Below are 20,164 nucleotides of genomic sequence, written 5' to 3' on the forward strand. Positions count from 1 at the left end.
TATATGCACTGAGCAAGCTGCTACTTATGAAACAATTACCTCCAAAAGAAAGACAGAATATAGATTGTAGACTTAGTCACACTCTGTCAGAACAATAATTTGCATGTACCTGATTAAGAAACCCAAGGCACAAAAGGCATAAACTCCACTATGCCTTATATTTAGAAAGGAATCCTAGAATTCCTCTTCCTCGAGAGAAATATATACCAAGCATGTAATATTCTAACTTGCAGATTTCCCAGGAGGGTTTGGCTTTCCGTCTACATTTGTCTGTATATCAAAGCGACTTGGCATCCCAAAGTTCCCCACCACAAAACAAGCAGAAAGTTTTAAGCAGCTTTCTCACCACTGGCAGGGTCTGTATCCCTGAGAGGGTAGAGCATGGGCTAACATGACTACTTCAGATGTTGTCCTCAAATCAACATGCTTTTTCACATTCAGTACTGTTCTTCTGAAGTCTGTGAAAAATTGGGCTTGGATTTTAAGGGAATTCCATTGAATCTACAGATTGTTTTTGGTAAGAAAATCATTTTTACTATTTTTAACCTACCTAGTCAAGAGAATGAGAGGTCTTTCCATTTTTTCTTTTTTTAATTTAAATTAGAAATAAGCTTGCTTCACATGTAAATCCCAGCTCCCTTTTCCTCCCATCATCCCCGCCCCTCCAACCAGGTCCTTCAACCCCCCTGCCCAATCTCCACTTCATTCCCTAGGGAGGGTGAGGCCTCCATGGGGTATCTCCAGAGTCTGTCATTTCCTTCAGGGAAGGGCCTGGGCCCTACCCCAAGAATCCAGGTTGAGAGAGCATCCCTCATTGTGAAATGGACACCCAAAGTCCATTTGTATGCCAGGGATAACTACTGATCTACTTCCAAGGTCCCATAGTTTGCCTACACCTCCTCACTGACATCCAGATTCAGGAGTCCTGGATCAGTCTCATGCGAGCATCTGGCTGGGATTCAAAAGCTCCCCCTTGTTCAGGTCAGCTGTTTCTGTGGGTTAAATCAGCCCAGTCTTGACCCCTTTGCTCATCAGTCCTCCCTTTCTGTCACTGGATTCCAGGAGTTCAGTTCAGTGTTTAGCTGTGTGTGTCTTCCTCTGCTTCCATCAGTCATTGAATGAAGGTTCTCTTTCACAGGCTCTCTGGCAGTGGGATTGTAGGGTGTCACTCCCCTGATCCATGTCTAAAATCCATATATGAGTGAGTACATTCCTTGTTTTTCTTTTTGTGACTGGGTTACCTCACTCAGAATGGTTTCTTCTAGTTTCATTTGCCTGAAAATTTCAAGATTCCATTTTTTTCTGCTGAGTAGTACTCCATTATATAGGTGTACCACATTTTCTCTATCCACTCTTCAGTCGAGGGACATCTAGGTTGCTTCCAGGTTCTTGCTATTACAAATAATGCTGCTATGAACATAGTTGAGCAGATGCCCTTATTGTATGAGTGTGCATCTTTTGGGTATATGCCTGAGAGTGGAATTGCTGGATCTTGTGGTAGACTGATTTCCATTTTCCTGAGGAATCTCCATACCGATCACCAAAGTGGCTGCACAAGTTGCAATTCCCACCAGCAGTGGAGGAGTGTTCCCCTTTCTCCACATCCTCTCCAGCATAAAGGTTCATTGGTGTTTTTGATTTTAGCCATTCTGACTGGAGTGAGATGGAATTTCAGAGTTGTTTTGATTTGCATTTCCCTAATGGCTAAGAATGTTGAGCACTTTCTCAAGTACCTCTCAGCCATTTTAGACTCCCCTATTGAGAATTCTCTTTTCAGTTCTGTACCCCACTTTTTAATTGGCTCCTTTGGTGTTTTGGAGACCTGCTTCTTGAGTTCTTTGTAAATTTTGGAGATCAGCCCTCTGTCAGATGTGGGGTTGGTGAATATCTTTTCCCATTCTGTAGACTGCCTTTTTGTCTTGTTGGCTGTGTCCTTTGCCTTGCAGAAACTTCTCTGTTTCAGGAGGTCCCATTTATTAATTGTTGATCTCACTGTCTGTGCTACTGGTGTTATGTTCAGGAAGCAGTCTCCTGTACCAATTTATTCAAGGGTACCTCCCACTTTCTCTTCTAGCAGGTTCAATATGGCTGGATTGATGTTGAGGTTTTAGATCCAGTTGGACTTAAGTTTTGTGCATGGTGATGGATATGGATCTATCTGCTGTCTTTTACATGCCAGCATCCAGTTATGCCAGCACCATTTGATGAAGATGCTTTCTTTTTTCCATTGTATGCTTTTAGCTTCTTTGTCAAAGATCAGGTGTTCGAAACTTCATTTAGTGTCTGATCGAAGAAGAGGCAGACTCCCTTGGTTAAGTACTGAGCTGAACTCAAGAAAGCCAGTAACAGAGAGGGAGGACTGATGATCAAAGGGATTAAGACTGGGCTGGTTTAACCCCCAGAAACAGCTGACCAGACAAAGGTTAACTCTTGAATCCCAGGCATCAGCCTGGGAATCCAGCATGGGACTGATCAAGACCCCTTGAATCTGGGTGTCAGTGAGGAGGCCTAGGGAATCTATTGAGCCTTGGGCAGCAGATCAGTACCCATCCCAAGTATACACACGGACTTTGGACTCCCATAGAACAATGTGAGGTGCACTCTCACCCTGAACTCTTGGGGAAGGGTCTAAGCCCTGCCCTATATGAAATGACAGACTATGGACACCCCCATGGAGGGCCTCACCCTCCCTGGGGGAATGAGGGGATAACGGGGGGGGGGGCTGGTGGGAGGGCACGGGAGGAGGGGAGGGAATGGGAGAGGGACCTGGAACTGACTTGTGAAGCAACCTTGTTTCTTATCTAAATTTAAACTGGAAAATAAAATATAAAAAAAAAGATCAGGTGTTCAAAGGTGTGTGAGTTGATATAGGGTCTTTGATTTGATTCCATCATTTCCATCCTGTCTGTTTTTGTGCCAGTACCAAGCTGTTTTCAGGACTATAGTTCTATAATAGAGCTTGAAGTCAGGAATGGTGATGCTTCTGGAAATTCCTTTATTGTACACGGTTGTTTTGGATATCCTGGGCCTTTTGTTTTCCTATATAAAGTTGAGGATTGTCCTTTCAAGGTCTGTGAAAAATTGTGCTGGTATTTTGATAGGAATTGCATTGAATCTGTAGATTGCTTTTGGTATGATTGCCATTTTTACTATGTTGATCCTACCTATCCAAGAGCAAGGGAGATCTTTCCATTTCCTGGTGTCTTCTTTAATTTCTTTCTTTAAAGACTCAAAGTTCTTGTTATACAGGTCTTTTGCCTGTTAGTTTAGAGTTAACACAAGATATTTTGTGTTATTTGTGGCTATTGGCATCCATGGGATGAAGCTTACTTGTTCATGGTATATGATTTTTTCTGATGTGTTCTTGGATTCGATTTGGGAGTATTTTTTAAACATTTTTTATTACTTTAATTTTAAATAGCTTGCTTCACATGTCAATCCCAGTTCCCTCTCCCTCCCCTCCTCCTGCACCCCCCCAGCATCCCTCCAGCCTCCCACCCTATCCCCACTTCCTTCCACATAGGGGATATCCAGAGTCTGTCATTTCGCTCAGGGCAGGGTCCAGGCACTCCCCTGAGAGTCCAGGCTGAGAGAGCATTCCTCTTTTTGTTATGGACACATGAAGTCCATTTGTATACCAGGGATAAACACTGATCTACTGCCCGGGGCCCCATAGGTTGCCTAGGCCTCTTAACTGACTCTCACACTCAAGGGATCTGGATCAGTCCCATGCTGACCTCCCAGCTGTCATTCTGGGGTCCAAGAGCTCCCCCTTGTTCATATCAGCTGTCTCTGCTGGTTTCGCTGGCCCATTCTTTGCCAATTTGCTTGTTGCTCCTCCTCTCTGTCACTGGCTTCCATGGACTCAGTTCAGTGTTTAACTGTGGGTGTTTGCCTCTGCTTCCATCATTCACTGGATGAAGGTTCTAGGATGGATATAGGGTGGATGTCAACTTCATTATCAGGAATGGGCATTTAAGGTGGTCTCTCCACTATTGCTTAGCTTGCCGTTGGTGTCATCCCTTTAGATCACGAGGTCTCACTGGTGCCAAATCTCTCTTCTATCCTATGATTCCCTCTATTATGGTATTTATCATCCTGTTCTCCTCTATTCTACCCCCCCACTCAACCTTCCTGTTCCCCCATGTCCTACTCTTTCTTCCTCTTATTCACCTCTCTTCTTCCCAGCTGATTTGGGAGTATTTTATTGAGTATTTTTGCATCAGTGTTCATGAGGGAGATTGGTCTGTAATTCCCTATCTTGGTTGTGTCTCTGTGTGATTTGAGTAATTGTAGCCTCATGAAAAGATTTTGGCAGTGATCCTTCTGCTTCTATTGTGTGGAACAATTTGAAAAGTATTGGTATTAACTCTTCCTAGAATTTTTGGTAGAATTCTGCACTGAAGTCATCTGGCCCTGGACCTTTTTGGTTAGAAGGTTTTTTTTTATGCCTGCTTCTATTTATTTAGGGGTTATAGTTCTGTTTAAATTGTTTATCTGTCCTTGATTTAATTTTGGTAAGTGATACCTATCCAGAAAATCATCCATTTCCTTTAAGTTTTTCAAGTTCAAAGTATGACTTGATGATTCTTTGGATTTCCCCAGTGTCTGTTGTTAGTTTCCCCCTTTCTTTTCTGATTTTGTTAATCAGCATGCCATCTCTCTGTCTTTTGTTTAGGTTGGATAAAGGTTTGTCTATCTTGTTGATTTTCTCTAAGAACCAACTCTTTGTTTCATTGATCATTTGTATTGTTTTCTTTGTTTCTACTTTATTTATTTCAGCTCTCAATTTGATTATTTCCTGACATCTGCTCCTCCTGGGTGAGTTGGCTTCTTTTTTGTCCTAAAGCTTTCAGGTGTTCTGTGTGACAATTCTCCAGTTTCTTCATGTGGGCATTTGGTGCTATGAACTTTCCTCTTAGAACTATTTTCAGAGTATCCCATAGTTTTGGGTATGTTGTGCCTTCATTTTAATTGAATTCTAGGAAATCTTTAATTTATTTCTTTATTTCTTCCTTTACCCAGGTAGATGCAATTGAGTATTGTTCAGTTTTCATGAGTTTGCGGGGTTTCTGCAATTTGTGTTGACATTGAATTCTAATTTTAAGTCATGGTGGTCTGACAAGATACAGGGGGTTATTCCATTTTTTTGTATCTGTTGAGGTTTGCTTTATTGCCTAGTATGTGGTCGATTTGAACAAAGGTTCCATGTGGTGCTGAGAAAAAGGTATATTCTTTTTTGTTTGGATGGAATGTTCTATAGATGTCTGTTAAACTCAATTGAGTCATAACTTCTGTTAATTCGTTGTTTCTTTGTTAAGTTTCTATCTAGTGGACCTGTCTAGTTGAAGTTTCCCACTATGAGTGTGTGGAGTTTAATGTGTGATTTGAGTTCTAAAAATATTTCTTTTATGAATGTGGTTGCTTTTGTACTTGTGGCCTTTATGTTCAGAACTGAGATTTCATCCTGATCATTTTTTCCTATGATAAATATGAAATGACCTTCTTCATCTCTTTTGATTAATTTTAGTTTGAAGTCTATTTTCTTAGACATTAGGATAGCTACATCAGCTTGCTTCTTAAGACCATTTGATTGGAAAATCTTTTCCCAACCCTTTACTTGAAGTAGAATCTGTCTTTGAAATTGAGGCGTGTTTCTTGTATGCAGCAGAAGCATTTATTCTGTCTTCGTACCCATTCTGTTAGCCTGTGTCTTTTTATCGGTGAGTTAAGACCATTGATATTCATGGATATTATTGACCATTGATTATTGATTGTTTGCTTTGCATTTGTTTTTGGTGGTGGTTTTGTGTGTGAATTTTTCCCCTATTTCTGACTTCTGGTAAAGTAAGATTATCTATTGCCCATGTTATTGTGAGTGTAGTTAACTTCCTTGGGTTGGAGTTTTCCTTCTAGATCTTTCTGTATGGCTATTTTTGTGGATACTTAGTGTGTAAATCTGGTTTTGTCATGAAATATCTTGTTTTCTCCATCTCTATATAGTGATAGAGAGTTTTGCTGGGAATAGTAGTCTGGGCTGGAATCTGTGGTCTCTTAGTGTTTGTAGAACATCCAGGATCTTCTGGCTTTCATAGTTTCCATGGAGAAGTCGGGTGTAATTCTGATAGGTTTGCCTTTATATGTTACTGGGCCTTTTTTCTTTGCTGCTCTTAATATTCTTTTTTCATTCTGTATGTTTGGTGTTTTGATTATTATGTGGTGAGGGGACATTTTTTTTTGATCCAGTCTATTTGATGTTTGGTAAGCTTCTTGTACTTTCAGAGGCATCTCCTTCTTCAGGTTGGGAATGTTCTCTTCTATGATTTTGTTGAATAAGTTTTCTGAACCATTGAGCTGGGATTCTTTGCCTTCTTCTATACCTATTATTCTTAGGTTTGGTCTTTTCACAGTGTCCCATATTTCCTGGATATTTTGTGTTAAGGATTTGTTGGATTTAAGACTTTCTTTTGTCAATGACTGTCTTTGCTCTAGTTTATCTTCAGTGCATGAGATTCTGTCTTCCATTTCTTGTATTCTGTTGGTTATGCTTGCATCTGTAGTTCCTGATTGTTCATTCAGCTTTTCTATTTCTAGCATTACCTCAGTTTGTGTGATTTTTTATTGTCTCCATTTCAGTTTTCAGGTCTTGAACTTTTTGAATTGTTCCTTCATTGGTTTGACTGTTTTTTCTTTGCTTTCTTTTAGAGATTTGTTGATTTCTTGCAGTTTTTGGTTTGTTTTTTCTTCTGTTTCTTTTTTTGTTTTGTTTTATGAGACAGGGTTTCTCTGTATTGTTTTGGAGGCTGTCAGTCCAGCCTGGCCTCGAACTCACAGAGATCCGCCTGCCTCTGCCTCCCAAGTGCTGGGATTAAAGGCGTGCACCACCACCACCCGGCATGTTTTTTTTTTCTTCTATTTCTTTAAGGGATTTTTCTCATATCTTCTTTGAGGACCTGTATCATTTTCATGAGGTTGTTTTGAAGGTCATTCTTTTCTGTTTCATCTGTGTTGGGATGTCCAGGTCTTGCTGGTGTAGAGTTTCTTGACTCTGCAGTGTCATACTGGTTCTTCTGTTCTTGGCTGTGTTTCTATATTGCCGTCTTTCCATCCCTTCTTTCAGTGTGAGCTCGTGGGGTCTTTTCCTCTCCTGGTGGGTTTGGGTCTAAGGATCTCTTCCAGTGCATTCAAGCAGGTCTAATACTCCGATGGGTCTCACGATGAGTGCATGTGAGTCTGAGACACTCTCAAGCACAGTCAGATTCCGGAGGGGACTGAAGAGTCAAGCACAGGGCAGAGGCCAGAAGGAACTGAAGGCTGAAGTGTGGCCATTTAGGGTGATCCTTTCCGGTTGGGGGGTCCTCTCTAGGTGCAGGGCATGCCCAGGGAGAAGGAAGCAGGGGGATGTCGGAATTGGGGCCCAGAACAGAGCTCCTACTCACCTCAAGCACAGGGCAGGGGCTGGAGGGGATTTGTTGTACTTAAGATTTTCTTTGGTCGATGAATCTATTTCTCCTAGTGAATCTTCAACACCTTAGATTCTCTCTTCTAACTCTTGTATTCTGTTGGTTGTGCTTGCATCTGTAGTTCCTGATTGTTTAGTCACCTTTTTTAATTCCAGAATTCCTTCAGACTGTCTTTTTAATGTCTCTATTCCAGCTTTCAAACCTTGTACTGTTTGAATTGTTTCTTGTAAATTTTGGTTTGTCTTTTCTTAAATTTCTTTAGAGGATTTTCCCGTTTCTTCTTTTAGTGTCTCTGACATCTTCACGAAGTTGTTTTTAAGGTTGTTCTCTTCTGCTTCATCTGTGTTGTGATGTTCAGATATTGCTGGTGTACATTCCCTAGACTCTGGTGGCATCATATTGGTTTTTCTGTTGTTGAATGTGTTCTTATATTGTTGTCTTCCCATCCCTTCTTCCAGTGGGTACAGGTGGGGTCTCTTCCTCTCCTGGTGGGTACGGTTCAAAGGTTCTCTTTCGGTGGGTGCAGGCAAGTCCAACACTCTGATGGGTCTCATGTTGGGTGCACATGTGTCTGAGGCACTACCTCTCCCAGTGGGTGGGAGCTCTGCCCTCTGCCCTCTGCCCTCTGCCCTGAGTGGGGGCAGGAGTAGACCTACTATCTCAGCAGGCTCTTGGTTGCTTGGTCCTCTGGGGGCAAGTCAGCCTGGATGCAGTTGCTAGGCCAGGAGATCCCAGAGAGGTCGAGCTGGTAGAAGTCTGGACACAGTTGGGGGCCTGGAACTCAACCTCTGCCCTCTGCTTGTTCTCTCAGCAGGCTCCTGATTGCGTGGTCCTCCAGGGGGCAAGCCGACCTGGATGCACTCCCTAGGCCAGGAGATCCCAGAGAGCAGTCATTATTACATTTATAATTAAAAATTTGGGGCCATTTTCGCTGAATAGCTGCCATGGTAGTTTGATCTTATGCACCGTTCCACACAGTCTACACAACACCAAAAGAAAAATGCCCTGGCCCATAGGATGGGAATTGCAAAAAGACAAGTTTACAAAGGTGAATGCAGAAACGTTTGGCATGAGCAGCAAAACAAGGGAAATCCTCAGCTCTAAACTACTGACATTGTCAGCAACTGGGTTCAACACCTGGGCTCCTCTGAAAGACCATTTGAAAACAGTTGTATGACAGACGAATGGAAGGAGTTCCCGGGAACTTTTTACCCTACGAAAGAGAAGGTGTGTCCTAAGCGCTCTATCACAAGAAACACTTGTGTCTTTTAAGAATGTCAGAATTTACTGAATAACAAATCCACAAGGTACAGAAGTTTCAAATGCTGAACCTGTGAAGATATTCCCAAGTTCCATGGTAACCTTTCCAGAGGTGAACATCTTCAGTTTTTCCAACATTAAACAGAAATACCAGTGAGAAATCACATATTGAACAGTAAGTCTACCAGCATCTCTGTCTCTTTCTCTAATTTTCCTTTTTCTTTTTTATTATTTTAATTTTCAATAGCTTGTTTTACACGTCAATCCCAGTTCCCTCTCCCTCCCCTCCTCCCTCACCCCCCACCACCCCCTCATCCTCCCACCCTATTGCCAATTCCTTCCACATAGGGGATATCTAGAGTCTGTCATTTCACTCAGGGTAGGGTCCAGGCACTCCCCTAAGAGTCCAGGCTGAGAGAGTAACCCTCTTTGTGTTATGGACACACGATGTCTGTTAGTGTTCCAGGGATAAACACTGATCCACTGCTCAGGACCCCATAGGTTGCCCCGGCCTCCTCCCTGACTCTCACATTCAGGGGGTCTGGATCAGTCCCATGCTGGCCTCCCAGCTGTCGGTCTGGGGTCCAAGAGCTCTCCCCTGTTCATATCAGCTGTCTCTGCTGGTTTTGCCAGCCCATTCTTTGCCAATTTGCTCATCGCTCCTCTCTCTCTGTTGCTGGGTTCCTTGGGTTCAGTTCAGTGTTTAACTGTGGGTGTTTGCCTCTGCTTCCATCAGTCACTGGATGAAGGCTCCAGGATGATTATAGACATCAAGTTCATTATCAGGAATGGGCATTCAGGGTGGTCTCTGCACTATTGCTTAGCTTGCCAATTGGTTTTACAAGACAGGGTTTTTCTGTATTGTTTTGGAGGCTGTTGATCCAGCCTAGCCTCGAACTCACAGAGATCTGCCTGCCTCTGCCTCCCGAGTGCTGGGATTAAAGGCGTGTGCCACCACCGCCTGGCAATTTTCCTTTTTCTAATCTTTTTCTCTGCTTGCTTGGTTCCTAGTGGTTCATAGGTTGACAGGTTATACAGTGACTTTAAAGGCTTAAAATCAGACTTTAGCATCAGAAGTAGGATGGCAGAAAGAAACTATTGTCTTCACGGAGAACAGAATATGAAATGCAAGCTGCAGAGGAGCTGGGAGAGCAGCCAGGGGTGTGGGGTCACAGAGCTATACTTTGAGTCCAGGTGCAGAGGAAAGAAGACAGGAAAAGGAGGAAGTGATGACTAGGCAGAAGTTGGACATCAAGGACTAAAGGAAGAAATACAGACAGATGAGAGAGGATTAGACCATGCCACAGACTGAACCCTAGGGACAGTCAAGAGATTTCCATCTGTTAATACTCAAAAAATATAGACAAGGTGACAAGTTGGAAGCTTTGCAGGAACTCTCCTAGAAGATAATTTTTTGTTCTTCCTGCAATTAGTTTTGTCTTCATGCAGGGCAGAGAGGCACATCAGGTCCAAATGCCTTGGAAAAACCAACATGAGTGAATAAACAGAATGTAATCCAAATAAATAAAGGACTGAGTTTACTCCTTCTGTTGAGTAAACAGGGGGCCAAAGAAGAATAACAGAGAGAAAAATAAGTCCCCTTCCACCCTTTACCACTTGTGAGGTTGGTCTTCACTTCACAAGGGATCAATATCCACATTTTAGTAATGATGCAAACAAAGAAATTTTGTCAGAGGGTAAATAAGGCACGGTTCCATCTTCCATGGCCCTAGAAACAAAACATTTTTGTAGTTGCTACTCTGGAATGACAAGACTACTTCAATTAATGCTACAACCATCCCATCACGCTCTTATGAGATCTAGGGATTCTGGTGAGAAATAACATCAGGATCTTAAGAGACAGAAGTGACGGCACTTCTTCCTCTGAGGCTCATAGAGGCATCTCACATGTCCTCGGATGCCTTGGAAACAGAGCATCTTGTCATAGCATCAGTGTCAGTGAGTGAGCATATCTTTTAAATCCACCAACCTCAGTTAAAAACAAAAGGAACTGAACACCATGAGTGTAGAGATGATGAGGATCATAACAAACAAATGTGATACCGAAGGTTAGGTACAGAGTCTCCAGGTCATCAAATAACCCTAGATTACTTCCTGACTAGCCAAACCAGTGTCCATAACACAGAGACCACAAATCTTCCTGAGTCTATCATTGTCTTTGTCAGGATTTATCATTGCCATTAAGGATAAAAGGTCTTTGTCATGGGATTATGTGTGGCCTGACTGTAGTCACTGGGCACTTAAGACACCCGGGAGACTGTCAATGAAGTGAACACAGTTGCCTCTGCCTCACACTCTGCTGCCAGTGTCAGCAGCTGAGCCCACTGCCAAGCTATGCCAGATACTCTGAAAGCCCAAGAAAAACACCCTCTGCCTCTCTGAAGTGGGATTATGGCATAGATTTGTCAGGAGCCATGAAAAAGAACTAGACAATGGTGATGCGATTGGGCTGGCTGTGATTGGTCCACATTCATGTGACCTCACAGGGAGCCACTGTGAAGTATGACAGCCCCCCCCCATCTAAAGGACCAGTTGTGCCTGGATCTTATCCTTATTCTGCTGTGAACCTGTTAGTAGGCTACGAAGCAGTTGGATTCAGAGTTTGTTCTGAGAGCTTTTTTTTTTTTTTTTTTTAGTATTATCTTTGGATTGAACATCTGTGATCTGCACTGACCTGAACATAGTGAGTTTGCTTACTGGGTGTTGGATTGGTGTTTGGATTTTGATTTGTTGTTTATAGTCTTGGATTTACTTCATGTATTTGCTTAGGCTTTTTGTTTATTACTGACTCTTTTCTGTTGTCAGCTTTTTGATTATTTCCTGGCATCTACTCCTTCTAGGTAAGTTTGCTTCTTTTTGTTCTAGCACTTTCAGGGGCTCTCTTAACTCACTAGTGTGGTAATTTTCATATTTCTTCATGTGGGCACTTAGTGCTATGAACTTTCCTCTTAGAACTACTTTCAGAGTGTCCCATATGTTTGTGTATGTTGTCCTGCATTTTCATAATATTCTAGAAAGTCTTTGATTTCTTTCTTTCTTTCTTCCTTTACCCAGGGGTGATGCAATTGAGCATTGTTCAATTTCCATGAGTTTGCGGGGTTCCTGCTATTTGTGTTGATGTTGAATTCTAATTTTAAGCCATGGTGATCTGACAAGATACAGAGAGTTATTCCAATTTTTTGTATCTGTTGAGGTTTGCTTTATTGCCAATTATGTAGTCGATTTTAGAGAAGGTTCCATGTGGTGCTGAGAAAAAGGTATATTCTTTTTTGTTTGGATGGAATGTTCTATAGATGTCTGTTAAGCCCAATTGGGTCATAACTTCTGTTAGTTCATTGTTTCTTTGTTAAGTTTCTGTTTGATAGACCTGTCCAGTGGTGAGAGTGGAGTGTTGACGTCTCCCACTCTAACTGTATGGGGTTTAATGTGTGATTTGTGTTCTAAAAGTGTTTCTTTTACAAATGTGGGTGCCTTTGTATTTGTGGCATATATATATTCAGAATTGAGACTTCATCCTGATGGACTTTTCCTATGATGAATATGAATTGACCTTCTTCATCTCTTTTGATTAATTTTAGTTTGAAGTCTATTTTCTTAGATATTAGGATAGTTACATCTGCTTTCTTCTTAAGATCATTTGATTGAAAAATCTTTTCCCAACCCTTTAACTTGAAGTAGCGTCTGTCTTTGAAACTGAGGTGTGTTTCTTGTATGCAGCAGAAGCATTTATTCTGTCTTCGTACCCATTCTGTTAGCCTGTGTCTTTTTATAGGAGAGTTAAGACCATTGACATTCAGGGATATTGATGACCATCGATTGTTGATTCTTGTTTGCTTTGGATCCGTTTTTGGTGGTGGTTTTGTGTGTGAGTTTTCCCCCTATTTCTGACTTCTGGTAAAGTGAGATTATCTATTGCACATGTAATTGTGAGTGTAGTTAACTTCCTTGGGTTAGATTTTTCATTCTAGAACTTTCTGTAGTGTTGGATTTGTGGACACATATTGTGTAAATGTGGTTTTGTCATGGAATATCTTGCTTTCTCCATCTATAGTGACTGAGAGTTTGCTAGGAATAGTAGTCTGGGCTGGAATCTGTGGTCTCTTAGTGTTTGTAAAACATCTATTCAGGATCTTCTGGCTTTCAGTGTTTCCTTGGAGAAGTCGGGTGTAATTGTGATGAGTTTGTCCTTATATATTACGTGGCCTTTTTCCTTTTCTGCTCTTATTATTTGAGTATTATGTGTTGGTGTTTTCAGTATTATGTGATGAGGAAACTATTTTTTGGTCCAGTCTATTTGGTGTTTGGTAAGCTTCTTGTACTTTCAGAGGCATCTCTTTCTTCAGGTTGGGAAAGTTTTCTTCTATGATTTTGTTGAATATGTGTTCTGCACCATTGAGCTGGGCTTCTTTGCCTTCTTCTATACCTATTATTCTTAGGTTTGGTCTTTTCACAGTGTCCCGTATTTCCTAGATATCTTGTGTTAAGGGTTTTTTTTGGATTTAAGACTTTCTTTTGTCAATGACTGTCTTTGCTCTAGTTTATCTTCAGTGCATGAGATTCTGTCTTCCATCTCTTGTATTCTGTTGGTTATGCTTGCATCTGTAGTTCCTGATTGTTTATTCAGTTTTTCTATTTCCAGCCTTACCCCAGTTTGGTTTTTTTTTATTATCTCCATTTCAGTTTTCAGGTCTTGAACTGTTTGAATTGTTTCTTCATTGGTTTGACTGTTTTTTCTTTGCTTTCTTTTAGAGATTTGTTGCATTTTTTGGTTTGTTTTTTTCTTCTATTTCTTTAAGGGATTTTTCTCATATCTTCTTTGAGGACTTGTATCATTTTCATGAAGTTGTTTTGAAGGTCATTCTTTTCTGTTTCATCTGTGTTGGGATGTTCAGGTCTTGCTGGTGTAGAGTTTCCAGACTCTGGTGGTGTCATACTGGTTCCTCTATTGTTGGCTGAGTTTTTATATTGCCATCTTCCCATCCCTTCTTTCAGTGAGAGCTCATGGGGTCTTTTCCTCTCCTGGTGTATTTGGGTCTAACTCACTGTGGGCATGAAGTATCTCTGTCATGTATTGTTGACCAATCTTGAACAAGGAACCTCATTTCGCGTGATGTTCATCAAGGACATTAGTTTATTCATAATTTGTGTGTGTGTGTGTGACTGCACGCTTATGGTTTGGCATGAGTGTAGTTTGGCTTTTTACAATGTTTGGAATGATCTCTCCTTGTCTGCTTCGTGAAGTAGCATGAGAATCATTAACCTCCATTGTCCCATAGAGCCTGCATGTAAGACCCTTTATGCAATCTATCGGTCCTGGGCTTTCAGTGTTGGGAGAGACTGTATTACTCTTTCAACTTAAGAATTTACCATCATTTTCAGGGTGCAGCAGTGGTTAAAAAAAGGGGGTGCATGTTTGATATCCTGATGTATTACTGGTGGCTTCTGGTTGTGAATTGAGCAGTATCTGTCTTTGAGGATCGTCAATCTCTGAAGTACAAGGTTGACAGGCACCTTGAGGATTCCCATGGATGTACACATCTCTTTCCTTTCTCACATTTCAATAATTTGTGTCTTTCTGTGGGTGATTCATGTCAAGGGCTTCTCAGATTGGTTCGTCCTTCAAAGAACAGGATCTTCTTTCTCTGACCTTTGTTTCAAGCTCAACTGTACAGTTACTTCCTCCCTGAACTTTCTTACACTTTCTCATATGTCCTTTGGCGTTTGGAAATTTATTTAATCTTTGACTTCAAGATGAATAATTAGTATTCTTGAAAGACCTTTGATTATCACCATCTAAAAATTGATAGCCAGGACCTTGTATCATAGAGATGATTTTGTTTTTCTACTTCTAGCATTTGGTGGTGGTGCTATTCTCCACCTGAAAAGGTGGAGGACATGGCAGAGGAAATATCATGGAGGGATCTCAGTGATGCCAATGTACAAGCAGTATCCAGATCCCTACATTTGATGTGGTCGATCACAACTCTGGTAAAAACTGTGTGTTCCCTCAGCGACCTGGAGGAGAACAACTGTGAAACACCTGGAACAAAGACATTTTATGAAGGCCTTGCCCAAAATGACATGCTTTATGAGAGAAAAAGCAATTATAGGATTGGCCTAATAGAAAACCATCGAAAGAGCCGTTCCACCAAGAGGCCTGCACATCGTCTCACACTCCCTCGATTTCCATTGAAGAGGAGATGGAGTGAGCTGGCTCTGCCCACGTTTTTCACAACCTCGCCACAAAGGCCAAGCAACAAAGGCCAGGAGGTAAACGAAAAAAGTAGCTAGTGTTTCCCTAAATCCATCTCACCTGATTTATACATCAGACATTAACTCTCCTGTGAATTCTGCCCCACAGAGTGATTGTCTGAAGACAGTAAGAGTGTCTGAGGAGACGGAAAATGCTGTCTCATTTGGGGAAACACCTGAGGCTGAGATAGAAGAGACCATCACTTTTAGTACTACAACGCTGGATTTACTGGGCGTGCTAGCAGACCGCAAATGTGAAATGAACCATGAACCACATGATGATGCCACCATTATGAAGAATGAAGCAAGTGCAGATTTGAGTGACCTTATCAGCCAAATGACAAGGGATCTCACATGTGCTGTGTCCCACTCACAGCATGGGAACATCCGATGTGAAATAGTCAATGACATAATGAGTATGGCATTGCCATCTCCATCTCCAAATGAGGAGCTCCAGGAGGCACCCATAGCCTCCAACAGGCAAAGCAGAAGGAGCTGGAAAGGGGTGAGGAGGCAGCGTAGGAACACGTTTCGAAGCTTATGCTGCTGCTTCGTCACCCCGAGTACAAATAGCACAACATCCAGGTATGGAGGGGAAGGAATAGGAAAGGGGTTCACAGAAATGGTGCAACAAGGCCACAAAATTCACATGGGTATTTGATGTTTCGTTTTCAAAGGCTCTTTGGCACTGATAGGCTGCACACATTTACAGGACATGAATCATAGGGTGTCTCTTAACCTAGAAATAGTTTCCCACTGAATCTGCTCATGAGGAGTCTGGGGAAGTTGAGCCAGAAGCAGACAGCAGGGGTTGTTTCCAGGCAGAAGGATGCAGGGAGATGGGAGGAAGCAGGGCTTTGTGAAAGGGAGCACAGTTAGGAAGGGAGGAATCTGGCAGAGAGAGCTGTGGCAGCACAGGGCCACCCTTTCTAATTCCTTCTCTATCCAAGTGAGTGAAACAGTCCTTTGTTTGTGTCTTTTCAAGGGTCGAAGATGAGGCCGAGATCCGTGGTCCCTAAACCACAGGTCTGTGTTCGGCCTGGTGGGGCGTAAGAGACACTGGAGGGAACCAGGCCAGAACAGAAAGGAGGTGTGCCCCACACCTCTTCTTCATGCCATACACCTCCAGCAACCTGAGAACAAGCTATGTCAACATCCTCCCATGCAGAGAGGGAGGCTTGATTTCATTGGTCTGCAGCACTAGTGGCTGGGCAGTGAAAATAGCCCATTATTCACCGGACATGAAGAGGAATCCATCCTGCTCCACAGTCCACAGAAGAAAAGTAAGTGCCCTTCATGACTCTGGATCCCCATCAACTTCCCCTCTCCTTTCTGTCAACAGAAGCAATGAGCAGATTCAAAGAAGTCTTAGGTGGTAAAGAGGCACAGGAAGAAGAGGGGAGAAGAGGAGGAGTAGGGCCAGTGGAAAATGTCACCAAAGAAAAGCAGTAAGAGAGGGAGGAGTAATAGGCATGAGACTGAATGAGGAGGACATTTGTCCAGAGGAAATTCCAGCATGGCAGCAGAAAAGTAAGGGATGACTCTGTGGACTGCTGACAGGGTCCCAGCCGAGCAGGAATAGGAGTCAGATTTTCCTGAAGGAGACTTGGGGCTCATGGGTCATGGGTACATAGATGAGAAGACCTTATCTTATGTTTCTCATGAAATCCAGCTTGAATGCTGCCTGGGAATTCTGCTCTTGTCCAGAGATGCTCAATCAGGGTGTGGTTTCAGAGAACAGAAGCCTCATGTTTCTCAGAAGCCTCTTCCTATGTCTGCCTGACCCACTCTTGGATTGATCTGGTGACATCTGTGTCTTTGTCTTCACAACCCTCTTCCTTCAGGCCCCAAGTTGCTATTCCCCCATCCAAGGATTATTCAAACATACAAATTCCATGTCCCGTGCAGGATTCCTTGACTTTGAGTAAAGGACAATATAGTTCTTTCTACAATGAATAGATAAGCAATTCTTTACAGGACCGTGGAACATCACTGCCCAGACAAAGCCAGCTAACTTGGCAATTCTCTGAGGCCAATGCCACCTTTGGTTAGAATTAGAAGGAAACCTAATTGTCAAAGAGCTGTAGATGACAGCTGGGGACTGGTGTACACCTTAGCTGTTTGAGCTGTTGGCAGTCTTCTCCTGCCCAACTTTCCCATAGGAAGAATGTTCTTGACTCACCAGGGCACCCCAGCTAACATTGATTTCTGGGATCTAATCTCGTAGGATCATTCAGGTGTAATAAACTGATGTCCACTGTGTATCTCCTGTGGTAGAACATGAGTTTCCTCATCTTTGTCTTGATGTACACCAACCATCCATACTGACCTCTCTTCTTTGCAGAGGTAGATGGTCCTTTGTGACTGCTTATCAGTTTGTCTGAGATACACTTGATTGGTCAAATCTTGCACCTGTAGCCATGATCAAGGCCTACATGGCAGCTTGCTCAGCTAGTTCTACTGACAGTCATAGTGGCTCATTTTATTCTAATACTTCTCCCTTTACATGTTACTTGGAATTTTTCTCTTACATTCATATTCTTATATTGTTTAGATTATAATGTGCTGAGTATAATTTCCTTTTACTTTTGAAATTCTTGTCCAAGCTAGCCAACTGTGAATGCCCTGTGAAGCTGGACCTCAACTAATGTGAACAACAACGTTCCTCCTTGGATCAGGTTTCAAAGGTGGAAGCCATACTGTGCAGTTATGCTTGCTCTGCCTTTTCTGTGAGCATCTACCCTTCTGGTAAGAACTGACTTCGTTGAAATGCTTTAGTGGGAGTGGTGGTCTCTTGTTTGTGTCCACATGACTTTTTCCAACAGACTCCAGCTTTTTTTATATGAATCTAAATATGTATCAGTTAATATAGGCACCCAGCACACTTGTGAGTTGTGACCCGGTGGGGGAAGTCTGGATATTACATTCAAGTCCGGCAAGCTGTGTTTTTCAAAGTGACAGAGAGAAGGGAAGCAGTGCAGGATTCTCAAGTCTGCAACAGCTTGTGTCTACACTGATGCTTTTGAAGCAGCTTCTGCCCACAGTATCTTTTAGTTTTCATTCAATGATTCTATGTGGTCATAAAACAGATAACAATGACTACAAATAGTCCATACTACATCTCAATGATTCCCATTGAACATATTGTTAAGTGGAATACTCTGGAGTTCCCAATGTTCTGTTAAATATATGAATACCATTCTCTGGTGCATCTTACAGAGAATGATTTTGTGAAGGTTTAAGTCTGAATCGTCTCATATTTTTCACATCTGCTGTGGTTAATATATAACTAACCTCAAGCATCCCTGAGACATGCATTGATTCTGAAGTCACTGTCAACCACCCATCTTGGACCCTGCACCATCACCTGCTTTCACAACCCAGGATCATCGTGTCACTGCTGTGCCTACAACATCTGTCCTATTTCTTCCTTTCCCTGGCTCTCTGCTGTTGGTTTACATGCATGTGTGGTCTTCGAGCTCCCTTCTGCACAAGTTCAACCCAAACTAATTTTCACAGTTGAGTGGCTAATGGCAGAAGAGACACTGGGCAGAACTGTGGTTAAATATCTCTAGAACACATTGACATGTTTACCTGAAAGCTGCACATGCCATCTTGGCCTATTGCCTGGTTTTGCACTCTGCTTAACAGCTGCAATCTCTGTATTGGTATTTGCTGTCTTTTCTATGCCATGCTTTGTCCTCTCCTGGGACTGTTATCCAGGTCTGCCTCACTACTGTAAGCCCTTGTACACACAGCATCCAGAACAGGTGCCTGCTCCTCTATAGTATAAAGACATGTCTATTCATCCTAGGTCCGATGAACAGTTGTGAAAGGTGATGGCTACTCTGCGACTTAAAGGAGTGTGCTAGGTCTCTCTGGAGTCTCCACAGGACAGGTGCTCACATGTGGTAGCAGAAACAGACATGGCTCCTGATGACTGAGTCCTCCACTCTTTGTGATGATCAGGATCTGAAAGAGGTCTTGGCACACAAGCCTGGATGTCTTACCACCTGCTTTTATATTCCATGGGACAAAGTCATTCACTTCACCTCCTTGCTGTTTCAGGAACTCACACTGTGAATCAATCACTGGGAGGAGTTAAGGAGAACTCAGTTGCATGGCTAGGCCTCTACTGTGAGGTCCCTGGAGATGAGATAAAGACAGAAGACCCTGGTCTAAGAAGGAGCTGTGCCTATCTCCCATGGCTTGTTCTTCTCCATCTTCATATTTCTATGACACACTACAGGTAGGGTCAGGCCTAAGGGTACTGGGGAGGACCCTGTTCTCAGTCCCTTCTGGTCCAGATTCCCCAAGAAGTTGTATCTCAACTCTGCTGTTCAGGCAAAGGGATGTCCTTCTGTATCCAGGGAATATATGTTGCCTTTATTGGTGGAGAAATTAAATTGATTTGACCAATGGCCAGGCAGAATTTAACCAGGTAGGAAATCCAAACAGAGTAGAAGACAGAAGAAAGGTAAAGTCACAGAGATGGCATGTAGCCAACAGAGATAAGATGTGAGGTAACAAGGAACAAGCATCATGGTAAAATATAGAACATTAGAAAGATATAAATTTAGAGGTAGAATTAGCCAGTAAGAAGCCTGAGCCATTGACCAAACAATAATAATTCATATTTGGCCTTTGTGAGAACTGGGAGGAGGGACAGAAAACTTCCAAATACAGTTCACTGAGATTTCTGCTTTGGCATGTTCCTTTTCTCAGGCTGTATTGACAGAAACATCCTCTTTCTCCATGTCTCTTGTAGCAACAGCCAGAATCCCCTGCATCCTGTGGAGTGGCTTCAGTGTTGGTGATAATAACATTAAGTGGTACCAGCAGATGATGCAGGGAGTCCTCCTCGGTTTGTCCTGCATTACTACTCAGCCTCAGACAGGCGTCTGGGGCGTCGCGTTTCCATTACATTCTCGGAATCCTCAGAGCCCTCAAAACTGCTAAAAACTTACACACTTCTGAGCTACAGGTGGAGGGTGAGGCTGTTATCTGGGAAAACAGTGTTTCTCACATTGAAATAGGCAGATGGGGGAAGTAGGCATAAATAGTAGCTTCTGCTAAAAAAATCATTCCTGGTAGAATGCTTATAGGAGCCAAAGGAAGGAGAGAAGGAGGTTGCCAACATCACTGTCAAAATATCAGTTTTCAAGAGA

At 42.5% G+C, this 20,164-nt stretch overlaps 1 protein-coding gene across 2 annotated transcripts; it reads left to right on the forward strand.

Annotated features, from left to right (window-relative positions):
• The first annotated feature begins 14,603 nt into the window (after window positions 1–14,603).
• LOC101837884 lies at window positions 14,604–19,840 on the forward strand. Of its 2 annotated transcripts, XM_040750333.1 has the most exons (6): window positions 14,604–15,014; window positions 15,106–15,581; window positions 15,982–16,279; window positions 17,603–17,744; window positions 19,065–19,245; window positions 19,765–19,840. In XM_040750333.1, exons 1-3 carry the CDS (start codon window positions 14,640–14,642, stop codon window positions 16,013–16,015), a joined length of 885 nt encoding a protein of 294 aa, XP_040606267.1. In that variant the 5' UTR covers window positions 14,604–14,639; the 3' UTR covers window positions 16,016–16,279; window positions 17,603–17,744; window positions 19,065–19,245; window positions 19,765–19,840. The 2 variants fall into 2 exon arrangements, with proteins under 2 accessions (XP_040606267.1, XP_040606268.1); XM_040750334.1 differs by lacking the exon at window positions 17,603–17,744.
• Window positions 19,841–20,164: the final 324 nt, after the last annotated feature.

Source organism: Mesocricetus auratus, unplaced genomic scaffold, assembly GCF_017639785.1.
Source record: "Mesocricetus auratus isolate SY011 unplaced genomic scaffold, BCM_Maur_2.0 Super-Scaffold_100008, whole genome shotgun sequence".
Taxonomy (NCBI): Eukaryota; Metazoa; Chordata; class Mammalia; order Rodentia; family Cricetidae; genus Mesocricetus; species Mesocricetus auratus.

Bases quoted from the DNA above. Each gene is read 5' to 3' on its own strand.
- LOC101837884 (XM_040750333.1), top strand. From the start codon at position 14,640: ATGGCAGAGGAAATATCATGGAGGGATCTCAGTGATGCCAATGTACAA. The intron at 15,015-15,105 runs GTAAACGAAAAA...TCTGCCCCACAG, and splicing joins CAAGCAACAAAGGCCAGGAG to AGTGATTGTCTGAAGACAGT. The intron at 15,582-15,981 runs GTATGGAGGGGA...TGTCTTTTCAAG, and splicing joins ACAAATAGCACAACATCCAG to GGTCGAAGATGAGGCCGAGA.